The sequence below is a fragment of the Lissotriton vulgaris genome, chromosome 2_1, assembly GCF_964263255.1.
Source record: "Lissotriton vulgaris chromosome 2_1, aLisVul1.2, whole genome shotgun sequence".
Lineage (NCBI taxonomy): Eukaryota > Metazoa > Chordata > Amphibia > Caudata > Salamandridae > Lissotriton > Lissotriton vulgaris.
The window spans coordinates 1,469,883,364-1,469,901,173 of record NC_141687.1 but is presented as its reverse complement, the minus strand read 5'-3'; the positions used below and the strand labels follow the sequence as shown (position 1 = coordinate 1,469,901,173).

Below are 17,810 nucleotides of genomic sequence, written 5' to 3'. Positions count from 1 at the left end.
GTTTATTTCTACCCTCAAAGACATTGTAATTTTCCATTAGGCCCCACTCACATGAGACCTCCAGTTAGGAGGTACCCTATAGCAAGAACACCTTTCCCCCAGCAGTATCCTCTACTTTTTAACCGCTTTGGGCCCCTTTCCGACCTTGAGGCTATAGACTGACTACATACACCGACTAGGAAGAATAAGTCTGCTGAGGACTGTGGGAATGTGGTAGCTATGCCAAGTCGGGGGGTTCCACCTCTTGTAAATTATGAAGAGGCAGGCCTGGGGGCACATGTAACTGAGGAATATGCTGCAGCAGCTGTTGAGGACCCAACAGAGGTAATGTTGGTGGGGGAAAGTTTGGATAATGTTGACAACAAGGAGAATAGGGCAGGAAAAGGGAGTGAACTGGCGATCCCGGCTGTATCAGTGTCAATGGTTCATCACTCACCAGATATCGCAGCTCCTCCATATGAAACACTTAATATAGTGTCCTGGAATGTAGCAGGGGTTAAGGGACGCATGTACTCTGAGGATTGGTTGGAGTTTGTTGACAAATTTGATGTTGTTTTACTACAGGAAACTTGGGCACCAGATTCAATTCATAGGGCAGGTTTTGTAAACTTTTTTAAACCAGCTATTAGGGGTAGTAAAGGGCGAGCATCAGGGGGGTTGGTGATTTGGGTGAAGCAGGCATTGGGCTATCATCCAACTGAGATATTTGTAGAGAACCCGGACCTTCTGGCCATTAAATTGAGTAAGGATGGCCATCGGGACCTGATTATTATTAATATATATGCACGAGGCCTACCGGGCGGCCGCTGCCCTGGTATTCTGGATGTATTGGACAAATACCTTGCTGGATTGGGTAGAGATAATTTTATTCTTCTAGCAGGAGACTTGAATTGTACTTTTGAGCCGCTCTATGTCGCCGGGGACAGTTGGGGGTCCGCAGAGGACGCAGCTGGAAACATTCCGGATTTGATGACCAATAAAATTGTCAAAGCGACTGAGGCTGCCTTGAACTGGATGACTCTATGTTTAACCTGGGGGCTAAGGGCTGTAAATGGTCGCTCTTCATCTGATCTAGGTGCCAATTATACCTTCAACAATGGACTAAGGAAAAGTCGGATAGATTACTTCCTGTTAAAGATGGAATTCTGTCCTCTGTTGGTAGACATAGAAGTGGTACCCCGCCCAGAAAGCGACAATAACCCCTTGACACTTAAGCTAAGGTTGCCGGGAATGGAAAGATTGAAGGAACCAGACACATCCTGGACAGGGGATGTCGTTTTGACTAATGACCGAAGGAGGCTAAAATGGTCTAGGTTAGCGGGGGATGAGACCTTACAGGAGAGCATTGAGACTGTGGTTTCCAACACGTTAAATGAAATACTGCCTGATGATCCAGGGGGGGTTAGCTCTGAGAGCACTATTATTGACCTCCATGAGTGTTGTTTGGATCAGCTTAAGCTTCTCCTTTCTCTACCATGTCAGAAGGGAACCGCTAAATTATACGGCCCCCGCCAGAAATGGTATAATAAAAAGTGCAGGGAGGCCCATAGTCATCTTGTCAAAGCGGTTAAGTCCCGTAACATGTGTGTAGTTAAGGCAGCAAGGGCGCAGTATAAGAAAACTCAGTGGGAAGCCAAACGGGAGTGGGAGGATATGTACTGGTCCGATCTTCTGGATGCCTCCACTTCGAATAACCAGACTAAGTTTTGGGAACTGGTAAAAAGGGGCAAGGACTCAGACTCCCGTACTCCTACAAACCATGTGCCCCCTGAAGCTTGGGTGAATCATTACTCGGCCCAATTTAGTGTTGAGATTTTTGAACCCCCCTCTATATTGGGTGAGGTGCCCTTGACACCTATATGTGGGGAGAAACTGATATTCACAAAAACCGAGGTAGAGCTAGCTCTTGGCTTGACCCAGCGGGGGAAAGCACCAGGGATGGATTTAATCCCTACTGACTTGTTTAAAGCTAACCCCGCCCTCTGGGTGCCGTACATAACCAAGATTGCAAATGCAATAGCTAAAGGTGCTAAAATTCCCAAGTCGTAGAAGGGGGCGGAGATTCTCCCAATTTACAAAAAAGGCGACAGGTCCAACCCGGGCAACTATCGCCCGATTAGTCTCATTGACTCCTTTCAAAAGGTCATTGCACGAATGGTTTTGGGCAGAGTTCAAAGTTGGATCGAACTAGAGGATATCCTGTCTCCTATGCAAGCAGGCTTCAGATCGGGCACGAGCACCATCGACCAGGTGTTTAGATTTTGTCTAATCTACTGGAAGGTGGTCTTGCTCGGCGGTGGAACCATCTTTGCCGCGTTTATTGATCTGAAGTCGGCATTCGATCTAGTGCTGAGGGATAAACTGTGGTGTGTTTTGAGGGATTTAGGATTACCAATGGAACTACTTGATCTAATTGTTAAAATGCATGAGGACAACTATGCAAGGGTGAGGTGGGGAGGTCAGGGACAAGTGACGGAATCTTTTCCCGTGACTCGAGGAGTCCGTCAGGGGTGTGTCCTGGCGCCAACACTCTTCTTGTTATTTATCGATCAAGTAGTTAAATTCTTCGCAGACACCCCCACTGATGCCCCTTCGCTGGCAGGGACAAGGTTCCCAATGCTTATCTTTGCCGATGACACTTTACTCCTCTCTAAAACACGCAGTGGCTTACAGCGGGCTCTGGACCGCTTTGAGGAGTTCTGTGTCATCAATGACCTTAAGGTAAATGTGGGCAAAACCAAGTTTATGGTCCTCACTAGGAGTCATTTTGTCCGGAGCTCTGTAAGTATGAGTGGAGTCAACTTGGAACAAGTTGAGACCATGACTTACTTAGGGGTTACCCTGGACCGTCTCTTGCGATGGAAAGAGCAAGTAGGTGCTCAACAGCTAAAATTTGCCCGACTAACTGGCTGCCTTTTGAGCGAGCAAAAGAGATCGATTACAAAACGGGTCACCCCAGCGTTAAAGATTTATGATACTAAGATTAATGCTGCAATCCTGTATGGTGCAGATCTCTGGGGATTCATGGATCTCTCAAGCCTATTCAAAATCCAGTGTAAGTTCTTACGGAGCTTGGTAGGGTTACCCCAATCTTCTCCTTCTATACCCCTCTGCCAGGATCTGGGATGCAACCCAATTAACGATATGGCAAGATTTAGATTGGTGGCCCTTTGGAGGCGCATATGGACCTCGCCTGACCTCACCCTCTTTGCAAAGGAACTGGCTGAAGTGAGGTCAATTAGGGGTTCCGGGAGAATTCCTTGTCTACAAACGGTAAAAACCATTCTGGTCGAAATGGGACTGGAACAGCTGTGGGTATCTCCGGGCACTAATGCCTTTCCCTCAAAACAGGAATTCAAGGCATTGTACTGGGCCTCGGTCCGTCAATCGTTGGTGACTGCTTCCAGCTCTGTTAGTCTAACGGGAAGGTTTCTGACCATTTAGTTGGATCCCTCCCGTGAGACTTACTGGGATATTATCACCAGACCGCTGGATAAGAAACTTTACCACCAGTTTCGGGTAGGAGCCCTGCCAATGAATTCTTTTACAAAAAATTGGGTCAATGGAGCAACGGAATTTTGCAGTTGGTGCCCAGGTCATAAGGAAACTGAGGGTCATTTCTTGTTTGCCTGTCCGACCTACTTAGCGCCACGAACAAAATGGATAAAACCTCTGTTTCAACGCCTCCCTTTCAGAAGTTCCTCTGAGGCTATTTGGGTTTTAAAACTAACACCTCGAAGGTGTTCATGGTGAGCATAGCTAAATTTCTAGGGTGGGCTTGGGCCATCAGGGCAAAAAGCAGACAAAACCATTAATAGGGTTTTTCAATTTGTTAACTAAAGTATAACTGTTTTTCTTAAATGCAGGATAATGTACATTGTATTAGGAATGGTTTTACTTACTCCGTATTTTTAAAATCCTCTTTTTAGTATCTTCTGGTCAGGTTTGTCTTTGTATTTCTTGGATGTTTAATAACTACTTTTAACTTTAAAAGTGATTTAAGTTAAATTATAATGAATTAGGACAACATTGCTGTTATTGTAAAATGTTATTATAATGGAATATTATTCGGCTGTCCAAATGTCTTAATATGTTTTAAATGTTGTCTTTTATGATTTTATTATCGAAATAAAGACTTTAAAACCTGAACCTGAAATAAGCAGTTTTCCCACAGATATACTAAATTCCCCTTAGAATAGGTTCTCCACCAAGCACATAATCTCCACTAACTTCATTAGTTATATCACACTCACTTTCTCCTACAAAAAGTACCGCACTTCCCTTTAAAGAACTTTGCCTTATCATACATATCTCACCTTTTATCCCATTCTCAATTTAGTATATATACTGACAATCTAAATTCCTCTTACTCATTCATCTCTTCTAATGCAACATTCTATTCTTCACAGTTTCTCACTACCTTTACTTGGTCCTCCTTGTATTTTCTAATAAAAGTATGCTCCTCGATACTCGACAGACACACATAACCTTGGGCAGTGTTAGTAACATACTTGTTTTGAGCAATCTCTCTCAAAAATGTACTTTATCTAATTTCTCGGATGTCTTCTCTAATAGCCAAGTCTTCTAAAAGCACATTAAACTAATTCAAATTTGGAGAAGGAAACTCCTTGTGGTAAAAAAAATCTATATGCATGTTACACAACAGTGAATAGGAAATAGGAAGCTGTATGCTAGTAGAGCCTTCCCTAGCTGATGTAGGAACATAGGCACACATCTAACACCCACTAACTTTCTTTATATCTACATATTCTCTAATCATTTTAGTATGCACATTATCCTTAAATAAACCTACTAAGTTTTCTCTATCCACTGGTACCTCATATTTTAACTAATTTCTTTTATTAGTAAATAAACATTAGCATTTCTACCACCATATGAAGCATATACCACAGGAGTCAGTAAGCACAGCAACAGTTACACTAATATTATTATTATTGACACCAACCCTACAATTTTATAGCATTTACAGTATTCCATCTTCTATTGCAAATAAAGCCATTATTGTGGTAAAACAGTTCATAGATCAACAATAAAACTATACTATGTTTCTTCTTTTTAAAATTAAAATAATAATCAAACAAAAATTTTACGTAGTCTTCTCAGTTTTCTTTTCAACTGTTCATTTCAAAAGTTCCTTTCAAATATGTTTCAGGTTTCAGTTCTTTTTGTTTGACTGTGTTGTATTGTGCTCTCTATGGAATGAGACGTTCAATGTGGGCGATCTCTATGGTGGGGCTAACTACGATGAAGGATTCCAGAATGCAGGGATAGCCCTGTCCCAAGTTGCCCTATATGGCCTTGTATAACGGTTTCTTCTGTAAACATGTTATTGTAAATACGTTGGTGGTGTTGTCTCCAAGAAACAGCAGTCTTAAAAACATTATCTCAAAAAGTCTCTTTATTTAATTCAATGTGACTCTTCTTCTGTTTCGAAGTCAGTTTTTTTACTCTCAAATTTATGCTGTCACTAATTCACAAACGTATGGTCATCCAACACTGTTTCATCTTCACCTTCTGAAACTCAGAACACCCATTCAGGCGTGGTATATTTTCTATTTGGAACTCTTTTTCTCAATAATCTCTTGGCCACTGGTGACTCACTTCCACTAGTTACGGAATCTATTTGTATCAGACTTTTCTTCTAGTTCAATGTTGTTTTCTTTTGCATGCAATCTTCCTTGGAATATCTTCCTCAACTCTTTCTCCCTCAGCAACAGTCTTTGTCAGAGTTTCTTTACTGTCCAAGGAACTTTGACTTGACCTCAAACCGAGACTCGAACTTGAACTTTGATTAGCTTTGTCTGTGTCTGCTCTGTTCACTGGGAACTTCTTCTTTCCATTGGGGGTCAATGTAACTTTGATCTTCAACCTCAACTTCTCACTGTTTGCCTCTCTCTCTCTGTCACTCTGGAGCTTAGTGCATTGCGGAATCTGTACGGTAGCAGTAGCTTGACCCTTTCACTTTCCTAAGTCTTGAGGTAAAAACAACTTTTTTGCACAATCTTCCTTTTATCTTTTCTAAACACGGTGAATTTACTGGTGATACAGTGAGGTTTTGTTGAAGCATTTGTGTTTAGGTATTTTTAAAGCTATAGATCAATTCAATATATAGGCGTGACCCTTAAACATGTATATTCTTTATTTCATTAGAGATTACCCCACTTGTTGAATGGGGTTTAAAAAGAAACTCAAGAGTAATAGGTCCCGAAGAAGGTGGTTGAAAGTACTTGTATCCCATCAAAACGTGCGTTGACCAATTTTGTTTGAAAAACCCCGTTCAAATCACATCAATGGAAGGTTAAAGAAGAATGGTCTCCTTAGTTGCTGTAAAAGAGTATTGTACTGGGTGGTCTAAAGGACCTGTTTATATGGAAAGGGCATGGGTGTGATGTATGAGTGCGAGCCAGGGAGTTGCAAGTAGGCGGTCAAATGTTCAATTGTGTATTGTGCTGTTTTGATTTTGTATTTATTGTAGTATTGTTTGTGGAATCTATGTATGAGTTTTAAGTAATATATGTATATATAGAAAATGTTTATGTAAAAATTGAATATATTAAAATAAGAAAAATTGTCAGAAAATAAGTAAACCATGCAAAATAAAATAAAAATGTGAACAAATGTTTCTGGATCATTCTATATTGGATTCATTCAATTGATGAATGTAGATTGATTAAGAAGAGTCATTACTGAGGGCTGTTTTTTTTTCTCCTTTCCCGAAACCTCACATATAAACTTGGAGGCACTCTTTTTCTGATAAAAGAATAATGAGTATTCTTTGTTTTTTTATCTACTTGAGCACTTACAGTTAATATTTCACTTTTCCAGGAAGTGATTAAAGGGATAATGAACTGGAAAAGGTTCACACCAGTTGCTCTATCAACCTTGTCAACGGCTTCATTGCTCACAAGCACCCGTGTGTCACACAGGTAAAAATAAAATGTTTTTTATTTTTTAGTTTGTGATGTTTGACCAACTCAAATAAGTGCTTAAATAGCTACATCTCTTTTGCTTTGGAAGTATTCAAGCTTCACAGCAATACATAAATGAATCAGTTGTTCATGCTTTTCTTATAGAGGGTTGGGAGGTTTATCCGCCTGTTTAAAGTTGTTTTCTCCTTTTTGTATTTGGAGTCCCCCTTTTCTCGTTTTTGTTTTGTTTTAACCTATTACATTCTTGCCTTTCTCAAATATATATACATATGTATACCCCCTCTCTCTCTCTCTCTCTCTCTCTCTCTCTCTCTCTCTCTCTCTCTCTCTCTCTCTCTCTCTCTCTCTCTCTCTCTCTCTCTCTCTCTCTCTCTCTCTCTCTCTCTCTTTCTCTCTCAAAAAACCAAAGGTTACATGGACATTATAGTTAGGCTCACATTTCACTTCTAAAAAAAACATAGAAATTCAGAAGTTACAGTTACCTGAGCTGACTATAACTTACACCCCCTCAATGCACTGTTTATGACCTCACATATGACATCACTCATGCCATGGTCAGTGACATCACTCATGACATCTCAAATGACATCACTGATGACATCACCCACAGCACCACTCACACACCCACTCACACCACCAGGTTCCCATACACTGACTCACACACCCACAAAACCATTCGCATACCTATTGACAAACCAATACAACTTGTCACACACCCTCTCACTCATCCATGCAAATACTCACATGCCCCCTGCAACGGTGTCAATGGTCAACCATTTGTGCATACTGTTCCTTAACGTTAATGGCCAAAGCCACTTCATTAAGAGGAAAAAGGTACTGTCTTGCATTGCATTGAAATTTCCAGACATGGCCATATTGCAAAATCCCATATTTTACATCTGGAATCTAGTAAATAAAGGAGAGATTGGGTAGGTCATGTTATTAGTAGCAGTATACTGCCCTCCTCATTTTTTCTAGTTCCCAGTCTTCTTTAAAAATGTGTGGAGTTGCCATTCTCGTTCATAAAGCTGCCAGTTACTGTCTTGAAAACATTGATGGATCCATCGTCCTCATAAAATCTAAATGTAGGGATCATATTTTGATTGTGGGGGGTCAGTGTAGGCTAAGCAGACTATTCACTGAGTTGGATTCCACCATGGCAATTATGGGGGAAGACTAGAATATAGCGCTTGATCCCCATTTAGATCTTTCTGGCCCAATGGATAGGACTTACGCATGGGATAGCGCAATCTTGAATGGTGTAGTGAGTGAGCATGGTTTGAAGAGCCATTGGTGGTTGTTACACCCTAGGGATAGGCATTATCTCCTGTGTCTATTGGGCTTGTTCTCCGGTCGATTTTTTTTTTTAATGTCCCATGCCGCTTTAGCCTTCCTGAATAATTGTAGTATTGTACCTGGGAGACTCTCTGACCAAGCCCTAACAGTTTCGGAATTGAATTTAGGACACGTGCCCCCAACATCAAAGCGTTGGGTGACAAAATATCTCCCATTACCGTAACTCGGAGAGTAAACAAAAACATATTTGCCATTTATGTCAATTCTTACTAGGTAATGAATCATCTACAAAATCAACGCAGGTTTTATGGACAGCAGGTAAGACCATTGTGAGAGGTATGCTCATGCGGTATTTGGCGATTCCCAAGTAAAAACTTAGTGATACACAATCTTGTTTGGAGGGGGTAGTAAGTGATCTTAATGAGAGGGTAGTATGTGATCTTAATGAATCATATGTGGGCATCCCACAACGGCTTACTTAGGTCAATTGGAGCGAGCAAAATATGATTTTAATTTGCATTTTACTACACAAGCAGAATATGCCCTCCTTTGTTTGAAGTTGCATCAATATGAACAAGGTCAAAAGGTAGGCAGGCTTCCTGTAGCTCAGTTGCATCAGCAAGAAGCACACTCCAGCGAAACACACAGTTTACTCACACACCCAGTGCGGATCACAGATACGTTCACAATCCTCTTCTCAGCACTTTATAGTTTAGAGGCCCCTCTTGATGCTGCTTCTGAGCACATTTTGTTTCAGGATCTCCATTTGCCTTTCTTGTCTGAGGAGATTAGGCTGCTGCTGAAGGGAGAGATCACAATGGAGGAGATCTCAGAGGCTATCAGGAGTACATAAAATAATAAGCCCTGGCAGATTATTGTTTCCCATTGTATTTTTGTAACATAAACATAGATTGATGGTTCTGCTTCATTATAGGCTTCATAAGGAGCTAGAGGGTGAATCTGTCATTCGACCAGAGTTTAATAGAGCGATCATCACCCTAATCTTGAAGCCTGAGAAAGATCCTACAAATTGTGCCAGTTATCTTCCTATTTTGCTTCCTAATGCAGACATGAAGATACTCGTTAAGGTCCTTGCAACTTGCCTCAAGAAAGTTGTTTCTAGCCTTATAGATAGCTCTCAAGTGTGATTAGTACCAAGTTGTTTTTCTTGAAATCACATGGGTCTCTTGTCCAATGTAATAGGGCAAGTTCAGAATGACCCAGATGACAAGCTGCTGCTTACTTTGGATACCGTAAAGGCTTATGACCGGGTTGAATGGGGATATCTTTGTCTCACCTTAGGTCCAGTTTTTTGCCCAAATTCAGTGGCTATTCTGAGCCCCCGTCAGTGCAGATTGATTGTGGAGGTCACTTATCAAAACCCTTTCAAATTTTACAAGGCATGCATTAGGGCTACCCACTGTCACCTTTGTTCCTTTTAGCATTTGAGACATTGGTGGTGGCAATACATTAGTCTCCCCTTCTTCAAGAAGTGGAAACACCTGGTGCAAGATCATATTATACGCAGATTATATCTTGTTGACTTTGAGTGATCCTGCCTCCTCTGTTCCCCAACTCATGGTTTTAATCAAGACTTTTTTCAATTTTCTCCGGATATAAGATACATAGGTCCAAGTGTGAGGCAGAGAACCATGCAAGGCAACTTTGGTCTCATATGAAAGGCCTCAGGTTTGAAGTATTTGGGTCTGCTGATAAATAGAGGTTTGTATGATATGTGGTTGATAATATTCAGCCCTTGATTATTAAGATGAAACAGGACTTTGTGAGATTGTCCACCTTAAAGGTCTCTTTCTGGGGTAGGGTATAGATGATTAAGTTGGTGACTGCTCCTAGATTCAACTATATCTTTGGTATGCTGCCCCTTGTTATTCCTGTTTGTACCCCCCACACCATAAATAGGAGTATTAAGAGGTTTATCAGGGCAGGCAAGCAACTGTGACTTTAATCATCAAGGTTACATGCGGATACCAGGTCAGGTGGTCTTCAGTTCCCTGATATGCGTCTTTACCATTTGGCTCAAAAAGTATTGCAACTGGCTTATCTGTTGGTTCCTGTTACTGATCAACCAGATTGGGTGATATGGGAGCAGAATACAATTAATGCTCCTGGGGACTTGGGTATCTTGTACAATTCTCATGTCTTAGCAACCCCTCTCTGTCCTCCGACTATTAGGGCTATGTGTGCTACTAGGAGGGATTTGCACTGATTTTGAGAGCAGATAGTACAGTTCACAAGGACGCACCACTTTGGAATAATGAGGGAATCATTGTAGATCAAAAACCGTTTAGTTAGGCTTTGTGGGAAGAATGAGGAATTAAAATAATTGGATACCTCATTGATGGGGACTCGATTCATTCCTTTAAGTCGTTAAAATCTGATTTTTCCCTTCCCCAGTAGCAGCTTTGGAAGTATTGGCAAGTTTGGCATTGCTTGAGAGGTAAATTAGGACAAGATCCGATACATCTCCCAACCTCGCCAGTCGTTGACTACCTCAGACTGTGGGGCCTTTCTAAGGGTGGTATGTTTAATATTTATCAAATACTTATTGACAATTTGTACTCACATGAAATTTGTCTTGTAGCTAAATCCTATTGGCAGGAGCGGTTAGAAGTGGAGTATTTGGAGGGCGATTGGGAGAAAGTCCTAGAGTATCATGATCGCTTGCTCAGAGAAGCACGCTTAAAGTTTGCTTATTTTAAAAGTCTGCACAATTGGTATTAGTCGCCTTTCAAATTGTACAATGCTCATCTAGTTCCCAATGCAGCATGCTGTAGGTGCTGTAGCGCAGCTTGCGATGTGAACCACATGCTTTGGTCATGTCTTGCATTAAATTCATATTGGTATTTTATATAGGAAATGCTAAATTCAACTACTTTCATTTCTTTCGAGGAGTCAAACAGAATGGCTCTGTTACATGACTTTGTTGATTTGGATGATACGACTTCCCATTGGCATGGATGGATGTCAATGAATCTTATGGTGGCCAAGATCTGTATTTTCAGGCATTGGCATACTACACTGGTGCCCACGCATCAAGAGTGAATAGCTGAGCTTTTTAGATTAGCTACGTATAAACGCCAATATACAGGGTTCAAGATCAAATACATGTTTTTGATGAGGTTTAGGGTCCTTTTCCCTAGGCTTTGTGATCATCGACTATTTTCCTTTGGCATGTGACTAATACTTTCTTTTTTCAAATTAAACTAGGATGGTGTTTGGAGTGCTTGCATTTTAGGATTAGTGTTTGGGATGATATGCTTGGGGTTTGTGGTGCTATATGTTTGTTTAAGAGGATTACTTTTTATGTGGGGAAGGGTTACCCTAGGTATTGCTTAAACTGTGTTGGTTAAACCTGACAACTCTTCTGCTCCTTATTTATTTGTTGATTCATTTATCCTTTCGCTTTCTTTCCTCTGTTTTTTCTTCCTTTCTTATGACCTTATTATTCCTTATTGTGATCTCATTCCTTACTGTGTTTATGAGGTACATTGTGGGGTACTTTATACGTTATTAAAATTGCTTTTGTGTATTATAAAAATCACAATCAAGAAATGTTTAAAAAATATTTAAAGTGTTGTTTTTGTTGCTTGTGCTAATACTCATAGTGACTAACACAAAATAGGGATTGTACTGTGTTTTTGTGAGACAGACACTTCATTTGCTGTACGTATAAAAAATTAATCTGTCCATCTTAAATTTTTTTAGGAAGTTTCATCACTCAGAATATGTTAGCATGTTCATTATGTTCATTATAGTTTTGACATTTAATGCTTACTGTCTAAGAGGACCCTCATTGACATGGACAATTACAGGGAAGGTAGCCTGCAGGGGACAGCAGAAGACTATTCCCGTGATTGGTTTCTAAAATTGATTTGTTTTCTTTTTTTAAAAGCAGCCTGACATCCATTAAGGAGCTGCTGCTGTTTAAAAAAAAGTTTTCAATTTTGAAAAATTCCTCAGTGAGAGTTGGTAGTGGGCCAGTTCCCACTCCCCATTGATCACCAGGGGTCTCAAAGGGCAATGGGTGCAATGCAAAACATTTCCCTTTATAAATCAGTTTGAGAGAGACTTCTAAATGCAGATTCCTCACATTTGAATTTCCCTGGTGTCAGGTGTCAGGTAGATAGAGTTTCTACCAGATAATGTGTTACAGAAGGTATGCAACTTGTTTGTAACCATCCCAACTTTGGAGTTGGTAACTAATCAATGGTATGTGACTGGAATTACTGTCACAAACCATCCTTACATGATACAATTAAGAAGGTGCGCCAAAAATATGTTGCTTCCAAAATGCGATTCAGCATAGGTTTTTGGTGGCTCAGTGGACTAATGCGTCCACTTCAGGGTCCTGTGTTTGACCTCATGGTCACAGGTTCAATTCCCGGCGGGACCACTCAGCCTTTCACTCATCTAAGGTCGATAAAATGAGTACCATTGAGTTGGGTAACAATAAACATCTATTATTTAGCGCCAAGATGCCTCTGGGTGAAGGTGCACTTGTTATGTTATGTTAAACCCATTTTGCGATTATGTAAAACCTTTCTGAATCACAAAATAGCTTTGGTATTTAAGAAATTGTGATTAGGTAGTGACAAACTCTGCAATTATTTAAAGACATGCAAGGTTACACGTGGCCCTAAGTGGGTTAAAAGCTAAATCAAGCATTGACACAGCCAATAGGTCTCGCCTTTGGGACCTTATAAGTATTTAGCCATGCAGCACATTATCCTAAGTCCTACAACATCTTCTGTCAACAAAGCTGTCTGTACAAAAAAGCAGAGAGACAGAATGAAAGAGGAGGGCTGAATGAGTGGGAGAAGAAATCTGGAGCTGTTTCAGGTCAAGACTGAGGAGCATCGGAAGAGCTGCATGTTATTCAAGTGGTTGGATCACTATGAAGGGTTGTTTTGCCATTGTACCCTTTTGCTTTTTCGCAGCATCATCTGAAGTACAGAATAATTGATTTGATTATTCTGCAACTGTTTGGTATGGAAGAAGGAGTCAACTTCCATTTCCAGTAGAGACTGATTTTTAATGTGCCAGTTTAGGCACAACGCTTTAAAACAGTCTGCCTCTGCAAAAGGCTGTTGGACCCGGCCCTTTGGGCAGGTTCACCCCCAGACTTTTTGCTTTTTCCTAGGCGATTTGCTCAGCTTCTGACTATCCAACCTGCCAACTGGGGTGCATCTGACCGCCAACTTGATCTCCTGCAGGATTTGTTCTGCCCTCAAGATGTCAAACTGTTTGTGACTCATCTACCTCCACTTGACACAGAGTTCTGGCCAAGATGCCTGCCTGAGATTGGAAGAGCTGCCTGAAGTGAGAAAAACATCGACAAAAAGAGGCACCAGAATTTACAGGGACACTTGCCCACATTACCCCGGAGACTGCAAATGATGCATGAGTAAAGGAAAGAGCTGGTGGTTGAGCTGATCTAGTGGTCCAGGGAAGAATGTCGATGATCTAAAAATTTCTAGTGATCAACACCAGTGTGGAAACTTTAGCATAATTGCTCTCATGGACCAACAAAGGAAACCTTGTGCTTCCACCATTTCTCCGTCCTACACCACAGCCTTCCTTCCAATTCCACCTTGGTGGGTATCACACTTGGGGGTGTAGACCTTCCCCAAGATGGACTTCAGGGGTATCCAGGCATCCTGGGATTTTGAAGAGTTTCAAAGTGTTGAAAGTCTAATGCTTGTGGGAGCCCCGAACAAGAGGCGTCTGATTCCGTTCTTGTGTATGCAGGCCGGAAGTAAGACCTGGCTGCCGAGTTTTTGGTCCGCAGGGGAGGTTTTTACACCTTCTCCTCTTTATGCACCTTCTTCCTGAACTCTCCAAGACAGTTGTGTTTGTGCAATCAACCTTGGATGACAATGACATTACCTTGTTTTACACTCCTATTAAACAAGCATTTTTTGATGATTCTAATAACTGACCAGCAGCTGTTGATAGTACCCTTTTAATGGAAGTTAATTTATTAACTTCAGATGGATTAAGTGTTGGGTTATCTCTGCCCAAATTAAAACCTGTGATTTTCAGATTACATGATTATTTCTGTCAGGAAATGCACTAGTTGCTTTCAACATTAAGAATCTCTGCCCTCTATTTGTTCCTGCTTTGAGTCTCGCCAATCAGACTCCCAGCCACTTCATACATCACAACGCGGCTGTGCTTGCAATAAGCAGCCAGTTCCAAGGGGAGTATAAACATATTACTAAGGTGGTGAAATGTACATTTAAAGAATGCTGATTTCTTCTGTCCATGGGGTCATGTAATTTGGTCATCTGGGTTGTAAATATCATGCATATGTGTTTATTGGATAAGACAGTGTGCCAGTGTTATTTATTTTTTAATCATAGGAGAATCCCCTCAACCGTCAGCTGAAAATAGGTGGTTCTCGTGGCAATTCAGCTTTAAGTCTCTTCAGGCAGAGGGCTGTGCCAGTGGTGGAAGAGGGGGCAGTGGTGGACGGGGGTAGTGCTAGTGGTGGAAGTTGAAGATTGCTAAAGAAATAATTTGGCACCCTGCACTTATATTGTTTTTACAAAGTAAGCACTGCAGCCAAATAAGTGATTTTTTACAACATGGCCATGACACCCCATTACATTAATTGACATCTGGGACCTCTATAATATAAGCTGGACATGTATGCAGGCAAAAAGTTCTTCAGGAACAGTCTTTAGTCATTTTGTGAAGGAGGGATTAGCAAACGCATTATCCGACTGATTGTTGACATCAAAATACATCTAGCGCGTTAAGGCAAAGATTTAAAAACCTACCACTAAGATCTGCAACGCAGTAACATACTCAAATCTTAGTGGGCGCACTCAGCATGTTAATCTTCAGAGGTATCCATACGTATCACTAAATTGTGTTAATATCACCTATTACAGTGCTTCGAAATGGCAACCCAGTGATAGCCTCGACCTACATTTGCATTACATCACACAGTTATTCTTCTTGAAAGTGAGACAAAGCCATAGGATGCAGTACACTGGTTGTACTCGCTGCATTCACTTACCTGATGTAGGGGACCAGGGGGTCGACTGGGTGGAGGAGGACGGAGGTGATGAAGGAGAAGATGAAGGAAGCCGAGGACCAGACTACCAACGCCCAGGGCCAGAAACACAGGCCCTGCTGAAACCACCACATGGTCCTGCCTCTGTCCGCAGATGACAATACAAACTATCCGGGGGATATTTAAGCCATTTTGAAACAGAACCTGTGGAATGTAGCATGTCACAAAATGAAATAAACACAAAAATTAAGTACAGAAACCTGGGGGCAGGAGTAGTCCCCAGAGGGGGGCGCGCCACGCGCACTCCTGCGCCCGGGAGGCTCGGAAGCACAAACGCCATTCAAGTGCTACCACAGCCTCACCGCTTCACATGCGCCGCCATTAGTTTATACAAAATAGCCACGTGAGTGGCCCAAAATGTGATGTCTTGCAGCTGCTCGTCTGCGCTCACTGCGAGTACTCTGTTTCCATTCTGTGATGTAGGGGCAGGATGAAGCCAACAGGAAAGAACAGCTTTTTTCTATTTTTACAAGGTTGGCAGCCTTGGTGGCGAAATCGTGTACTTTTCAGAGGCTGGTGACGACAACGACGGGGAGCGGCGATGGACCGCTGCCCGGGTCTGTTTGCAAAATGTGGCCTCAGTTCCCTTTTCTGTCAGAACTCAAGTGCTAATAAGGAGCATAATTTCAGCCTACAGACTTTGGGGCAGATACAAAAAACAACACAAACTTGTTTAGGAGGAGACGGGTGACAAGGGAGGGCGAGGGTGAGACAGGCAGGGGAGAGAGAGTAGAAATATGTAAAGAAGCGCTCACTGCCATACTAATTGGAAACAGATGGCCCCAGCGTGTCGCTGCTCGCTCCCGAAAGGTGGATGCCGCCACAAGCACGAGTGTTTGAAAAGTGCAGACCAATTCCAAAAGGTCATCTCTTAGAGCAGCGCTGCACTAGGCTCGATAGGCTCGATCTATAAATGTATTTGCTCATGGGATCCTCAGGCCAGTAGTTCCCTGGTACAAGAATAAAATCACACAAGCCAGAAATTCTCATGTAATGCCTCTAAAATCTGGAAAGCTCTACAAACCCATGTAAGATGGATACTATCTCTGGCCCTTTTTAAGCATCTATTATAATATCTGATAGAGTCATCTAGCTGCAGATTCCTTATCTTAGAATTATCCCCAAGCACCAGATGGATCAGGATTTTTTTTTACAGCAGTACCTCTGCAATTTGGTAGATGGCGGCGAGTGACTCAGTAGTGAGGTCATTTTCTGGATGTGACAACGACAGAGTCCATATAAGCCCTCCCCTGATGTCAGTTTCGTATTTTCTGCGCTTACAACGTGGATCCAATCAGCGGTACCTCAAGCTGTTTTTTTGCCTACCTCGATGGTTTTGTCGAATGGAGCAATGTGCCTTTAAAAACAACTTCTTATGTCTTCAGGGTTTAAGCCTTGTGAAGGACAAATGTCTGCCATGAACCCTCACTCTGTTTGTCTGTGGTGCCTAGGGAAGCACCATGACTCAGATGACTTTGATTGAAGGAACATCGGATAAAACTTCTAGCGGTGTGGATGTTGCAGTCTTCTAAGACATCCCATTGATCTTGGGTCCCTTCGCTCTCCAAAGACCAGCCACCGGTCTGATCCAGGAGCCGTTCCCATGGGTGTTGCTCGCCATTGATGTCCCGAGGCAAGTCTCTATACAGTCAAAGTTGTGGCATTAACCAACTTTGCCGCATAAGGCCTCCCCTGATCTTCAGCTGAAGAGTTGGTGAACAAGTCTACCCCGTGCCGTCCAGCCTACTCTAGAGCAGTGGCAACTCTGAACGATATGAGTGAGTATTACAACTCTCTACATAGTATTTTTGGGTCTTCTTCTTCCCCTGGAGCATCCTCAAGCTTCAAGGAGGTGCAGTAGGCCATGACTGTGTCCACGACAGCTAATTGGCCCTTGGCTTTAGTTCAGTTTCTGGATTCTAAATCCGTTTAGATGTCGGTGCATAGCCCTTCGGGGTTACCACCTTCGACATCTGGGTCTGGGTAACCGACTCTGCCATTGTCTTGGATGTTGGGCCTACCGACTTCGATGACGGTGCTGTTGGCATTGCTTGATGCTTCACCACATCCCCTCTCCCTCAACAAGATATCGCCGCTTCGGTGCAGGATGGCGTCAGATGCAGCCCGGAGGAGCCGCCAGTCTCAGAAGCCATTTCTCCTGTTTTTCCTTCTGAGGAACATGATGATGGTGGTGATGGAGGGGTTTGGAGTTTTTCCATCCCGTAGAGTTCATGGTTCAACCGCTTATGGAGTTTAGCTGGTTAATTAAATTGGAGGGTCTTCCCTAGTGTCTGGCTTCCTGTTCCCTCCTGGCTCAGCATCAGAGGTGAGCTCCTCTCTGGTGTATATGCTCAAACAAGTTTGTCGTTTTGGATGTGACAATTCCTTTTGTGGAAATAAAAACAGACCCTTTACTTGGCGTACTGTATCGAGGCCAATCAGGAGTAAAGCTGGTGCTTCTT

The 17,810-nt window shown here is 42.2% G+C and overlaps 1 protein-coding gene across 1 annotated transcript in view; it reads left to right on the top strand.

Moving 5' to 3' along the window:
• The window catches only part of CFAP221 (cilia and flagella associated protein 221), a 663,664-nt gene that overhangs the window by 452,758 nt on the left and 193,096 nt on the right, over window positions 1-17,810 (top strand). Inside the window, exon 21 of the mRNA XM_086957336.1 lies at window positions 6,847-6,947. Within this exon, the coding sequence (XP_086813462.1) occupies window positions 6,847-6,947 (101 nt within the window). The remainder of the gene's footprint in view (window positions 1-6,846; window positions 6,948-17,810) is intronic.